General features: G+C 33.1%; 1 protein-coding gene across 1 annotated transcript; it reads right to left on the bottom strand.

The window, feature by feature from the left end:
* Nucleotides 1-670: 670 nt before the first annotated feature.
* LOC100789611 (protein DETOXIFICATION 35) lies at nucleotides 671-4,760 on the bottom strand. The gene is made up of 8 exons (XM_006599494.4): nucleotides 4,638-4,760; nucleotides 4,117-4,439; nucleotides 3,220-3,845; nucleotides 3,036-3,092; nucleotides 2,436-2,674; nucleotides 2,231-2,349; nucleotides 1,976-2,062; nucleotides 671-974 (listed from the first exon to the last, which is right to left on the bottom strand). Exons 2-8 carry the CDS (start codon nucleotides 4,375-4,377, stop codon nucleotides 897-899), a joined length of 1,467 nt encoding a protein of 488 aa, XP_006599557.1. The 5' UTR covers nucleotides 4,378-4,439; nucleotides 4,638-4,760; the 3' UTR covers nucleotides 671-896.
* Nucleotides 4,761-5,837: the final 1,077 nt, after the last annotated feature.

The following is a 5,837-nucleotide window of genomic DNA, read 5'->3' as shown; positions in this document are numbered from 1 at the left end:
ACGAATTAGAAGCACAACTAACGTGGCTAAACTCTTATTTTGGCTGTTTAATGTGGTTTGATAAGTTTTCAACACCACCTTTCTCACTTCATTTTCAACTGATCGATCATAATGGCTTTTTCCTATTTACTTATGCAGATTGAAACCTTATCATAATGGCTTCTTCCTTGCTAAATTTTTGTTGTTCGGATTAAAGCCCACCTTCTGCACAAGCACCACAGTTGCTGATGCTAGATGGCATGATCTGAAAAGTGGTTTAAAGCATGTAAAAATATAGGTTTCAAATTAAATATGACGTTTAGAATACTAGTGATTTGGCTATCCTTTACAAAGAACTCTATGCTTTTGACAACATTTTTGCACGAGCTGAATTAATCTCGATCATTTGTTTGTTCTTGTAAAATACTTTGACCCAGTAGTAGTTCTCTTTCTTTTTTTTTTTTAATAAGCAAAAATGTTATTAACAATGATCTTTGAGTGTTTTGCCAAACAAAATTTAGTTGACGATATTGTTTGTTTACTTTTGGTAAGATAATATATCACAATCATTTTTAGAGCAAGATAATATCAGTTAGCGGCACAGAATATGGGATAAAATCTTAATATTTTTTTCTTATCTTTTAATATTTTAATTTATTTTTTATTTTTTAAACAATAGTTACACACCATAAACAATAACACGTCACCTTTTTATTGTGGAGTAATAATAAGGCAGATTAATTCATGTTTGGTACTCCATCCATTCACACCATGTAGCAGCACTGTTTTGAAAAACGATCAATGCCGGAGCCAAAATAAAAACTTGTTTGGTTTTAGTTTATTTTCTTAGTTGTGAAAATAAAAACAAATTTGAGAGTGGTAAATAAATATATTAAAAAATGAAGCATTGCTCCTTCTCATGTAACATTTCCCATGTCATTCGAGTGGAGGTTGTTGATGCTCCATATTCTCATGCGATGAGCTGTTTGCTCCACCTGCAGTCATATTCCTCATAAGTCACAAGGCATGGATGAGAGAAAGAGAAAGATAAAAAGAAGAAAAAAAAAAAAAGAGAGAGAGAGAGAGAAAGTGAATGATATTATAAGAAAGAAAGACATAGATTTGCCAAGATATTGTACAATAATTTATAGGGCAAATTATGCTAATGGGGTTCTTTTTAAAAACTATTTCCTACAATGGGTCTGTTTCTAAACAATTTATACGATGGGTCTGTTATTTCACTTAAAAGACATGTAAATCGCCAATGATACTGGCGAGAAACTCCTGCGTGTAATACGTGGTAAAAACGCCACTCTCACTGACGATTCCAGCAACAAAAACGCCACTCTCACTGACGATTCCAGTGGTTTCGCCACTGCAGCTAGCGATTTGACCAGCAATGAATATTGTCAGTCTCACTGGCGATTTGCACAGCAGGCTAGACACACTTTTATGAAAATTGTTTACAAGGGAATACAAAGCAAGTACCTCTGTTCTGTGGCTAAAGTGATTATGTTATTTTTCATTATTTGATTTAAGTATTTTATATTATTTTTTCATTTACAAATCAAATCAAATTCTTTAAAATTAGTAAAAAAAAATATAAAATAATATTAAAAAATATATAATATTAAATAAAATCATATAAAATATATACAAAATATTAAATAAAATTAAAAAGAAACATGTATTTATTAAATAATTAAATAAAAAATATTTAAATTTTTTTAAAAAAAAGTAAAACCCATTACGACTTATTCCAAAGAATAATAATTCCCCAAATCGGTAAATTTGGAAAAAATTACACCTAAACAATATTAAAACCCAAAAATCACATGGCGCTTCAAGATGCATATTAAAACAAAAGCGTACGTAATAGTTTATCTTTGTAGAATAATCAGCACAGATAGCATACAAAACATCAATAATGCAAAAAATTGGAATTGAGTGCAAAAAGAAAAAGCTGCTTATTGGAAAAATTCAAGTGAGTACGTACCTCCTTGGACCAGTTGGTCTTCCAAATAATGATTAAGAGGACTAACATTTGAAGAATCCTACCACACATGGTGCCTCCCCAGAGACCCTAAGCCACAAAACCATTTAGGTGTGTAAATTTCAAGGGAAATCATAATGGATAAGTCGGAGATCAAATTAATTTGGCAATTTATTACAGTGCAAATTATGTAAATATAAGCAGCCTTTGACATTGGAGTAAAGAAACAATTCCCATAACAAGAACATTATTAATTACCTTGACCCCTAAATGTTGATTGAAACCAAGAAAAATTCCAATAGGGAGTCCAACAACGTAATAACATGCCAGGTTTATGTAACCAACCATAACTTGCCATCCACTCCCAACGGCCACACCTAATGGTAAACATAGAAGAACAATCAAGAGATGGGGCCAATATATTACAAAATGAACTTTACAAGTTGTAAAAGCAAACAATCACCTGACATCACTTGTGAAGCGCTATTGATAACCATCGATACACCAAGAAGGTATGCTAAATCAGCAACAGCTCGTATCATATCCTCACTGTCGGTAAAGATCTTGGCAAACTCATCTTTACTCAAGAAAATGGCAATCATGAAAACAATGCCAAGGAGGAGAGACTGAAACATTGTCACGCAGAAAGAGTATATGGCTGCTCTTGGATGCGACATGCCAAGTGTATTGGAGACACGAATACTGTAGGGCACAGAACCAATAATCGATGTATTGATTGAAAAATATATAAGCAATTTGTTACATTCAGTTTCTTTGTAACCAATAAAAGTTCATAAATTGACATAACATTGCACCCATATGAAATATTTATATGGAGTAAATTACACTAATTAATCATCCCTAAGGTTTCGTGAAAATAAACAAAGACTCCTTACTTTCGTAATATTTACAATAACATCTAGGAAGGGGAAAAAGGTTTAATGCTATTCAAACATTTAAAGGGTTAGTATAGGGGTAAAAAAAGAATATGAAAAGTTTGTATAATTTCATGGAACTTCAATAATGATCCGTGTAATTTACTATTTTCTATATGGTCATTTACCTTATGGCAACACTTATTCCAAGGAGCAGCATCGTGTGCCAACCCTGAACATTGAAGCTAAAAATACAAAAGTAAATATATGAGGAAAACCAAGAAATAACAAGAGGAAAACCAAAAAATGGAGAAAAGTGAGTATTATAGGCAATTTAAACAGCTGCAAATTAGTTCAACATGATAATCTTACCAAATAGAATAGGAACCAACATCAATCACAGGATTGTCTAGTAGACCAGCAAGTAGTATAATGCATGTTCCATACCATTGCTCTAAGCAACTCATAACAGATGATGCAAGGCTTAACTTAGCAAATGACCACAAATCCCTGAATGCCATCCATGAAAATCCAGTCCATTCTTCCTTACACCAACCAATGGTATACACAACCAAAGCCATAGCATAAACCCACCCTGTGATATTAGTCACCATGGCTAAGCCAGTTGTACCCCAACCAAATACATTTATGAAGATGTAAAGCAGCACATTTTGTATGACCAAAACTGCAAGTGCTATGCACGTAATAACTTTAACCTTGATCTGGGCCTGAAGAAATGTCTGGAAGGGAAAAGTTATAGCACAGGAAAACATGTAGGGAATTACTTGTATGGAATATCTTCCAGCAAGATCAGCTATTTCGTGGTCTTGGCCAATAAACTTTAAGATTGGAGTGGCACATACATAAATAGGCAAGAGGATTATACAAGTGGCAGTAAGTATAATCCATGACCTTTGAACATAAATACAAGTTGATTGAATTTGTCCTGCTCCAAAAGCTTGGCCACAAAGTGTTACCAATGCAGATGACATACCAAACTGAAATTTTGCACATTAAAGTTAGATAAGGTATAAAGAGTCCAACAAATCATATCAGGCAAATAATAATAATAAGAAGAAGAGGAACAAGAAATAATTCTTCTTTCATATTGACTAAACACCAAACTTTTCCCCACATGGGAAAATGAAAGAAAATCAGAATTAAATTACTCATTAATGGATTTGGTAACTTCATTTTGTGTTTAAAAGCAAAAGAACAAACAAATAACAAATAACAACTAAGCTTTTGATGAATGAGAGAGGTGCTAACCAACAAGTCAAAATAGATGGCACTGATGACACCTTGGTAAACAGAGATAGAAGAAAGTTCAATGTCTCCAAGATGGCCAGCATAGATGGAAGTTGAGGAGATTGTGAGAAACTGAAGCAGTGCAGACAGTGCCATAGGGAATGCTATTCTCCATATCTTCACTGTCTCTGTCCACAAAACAAACTTCAAATCCTTCAAGCTTTTCACCGGCAAGTAGTCAGATTCTGAAGTGAACTTCTGGATCACTAAAGGTGTCTCCATTTGAGGAGTTCTTCCCTTAACACTCCGTTTGAGACTGAAATGTTTGCTATAAACTTCCTATCCTACAAATAAGGACAAGATTACATTATATGGCGTTAGTGGAGGCTTCTTTTCACTGAAAATGTAATTATCTTTCTTGTTTTATTATGGTCCTCAATGTGGAGCATAAAAACGAGAATTTCATGTGCGCACAGGAATAAATCATTTATATTTTAAATAAAGAATCATAGATGAAAAGTTTAGAGCGTAGTGGAAAATACTTTACTAGTCCACAAAAGTTGGATTGGCAGAAGCTTTGTAACAGTATAAGATTTTTCAATAGTATCTGCACTCGATTTAAAGTAGCAAGAAGCTTTGTTTTGTAACAGTATTTTAGGTAGCCATGAGCCCATGACATACATTGATAAACAGTATTCAGTATGAGAAGGTGGTGGTTGGCTTTAGAAAAAATTTACTGCACTATATATATAATTTCCATCAACTTGTTATGATTAACGTTTCATTTTAGTTTTTAATTTGAAGCAATATTTTGTGTCACATACAACGCTGCATTTGACAGAAGTAATAAATAGTTGTCAATTTAAAGGGAGCACTAATTCATGATACAAGGAAATTATATAAAGGCATTTACTATCATTTTAAATGAGATATTTTTTCTTTAATTATATTTTTTTTATTCCTAAGATTTAAAATCTTACTTTAGAAATCGAATTCAATATTACTCAGATCAAATCAATAATGTGTTGGATTTATTAATAGTATAAGACACATGAATTAAGAAATAAAAATAAAAATAAAATTCAATAATTTCTTTAGTCAAAATTAAAACAAAAATTTTAAAAAATATTACAATTTTTATTCCTTTCTCATTTTATGGGTTATTGTCATGGTTTAACTCGTAAAATCGTCCAATTTTAAGAGTCTACTGTCCCTCCTCGAGTCCAATTGCACACATACTGTTTCTAAGCAAACTCGGACAAACTCAAGTAGACTCAGATTAGAATGGCGAGTCTGGCCCTGAGTCACCGAGTTTGGTGAGACCCCAGATTTTAACCAAAACGACAGGTTTGTGGGTTGTTTAATTTTGGCGATTAGGTTTTCCCTTCCCCAACGATCTCGATCCTTCTTCTGCTAGATTCCTGTTGGTCAACCGTGACCGCGAGCGATTGAAGGCTGAAACTTGCTCCTCTGATTTGCGTCGCCCATTTGATTCATGTCACTTCATAATGCATGCTATAAATAAAACCTTAATTGCTTAATTTGGTAGAATAATTGGTATATAAACATATCTAACCTTGCTATAGGATGATTAGCATACAGAACACCGCTTCAAAAATTGAGAATTCTGTGCTGAAAAATAAATGCCTATTCAATAAATGTTAGTTAATTGGTTAACTCCTTGGTCCAGTTGGTCTTACGGATTATCATTAAGAGGACTAAAATCTGAAGAAAACTCCCGC

Source organism: Glycine max, chromosome 16, assembly GCF_000004515.6.
Source record: "Glycine max cultivar Williams 82 chromosome 16, Glycine_max_v4.0, whole genome shotgun sequence".
NCBI classification, from domain to species: Eukaryota; Viridiplantae; Streptophyta; class Magnoliopsida; order Fabales; family Fabaceae; genus Glycine; species Glycine max.
The sequence above is the reverse complement of the archived record's forward strand: the minus strand, read 5'-3'. Positions and strand labels throughout refer to the sequence as shown.

What these genes read in the sequence shown, in the direction of transcription:
- LOC100789611 (XM_006599494.4), bottom strand. Translation starts at nt 4,377, where the DNA reads ATGGAGACACCTTTAGTGATCCAGAAGTTCACTTCAGAATCTGACTAC. An exon ending in CGCTTCACAAGTGATGTCAG is followed by an intron (nt 2,350 to 2,435) that starts GTGATTGTTTGC and finishes GTTTACCATTAG; the next exon opens with GTGTGGCCGTTGGGAGTGGA. An exon ending in ATCAACATTTAGGGGTCAAG is followed by an intron (nt 2,063 to 2,230) that starts GTAATTAATAAT and finishes TTTGTGGCTTAG; the next exon opens with GGTCTCTGGGGAGGCACCAT.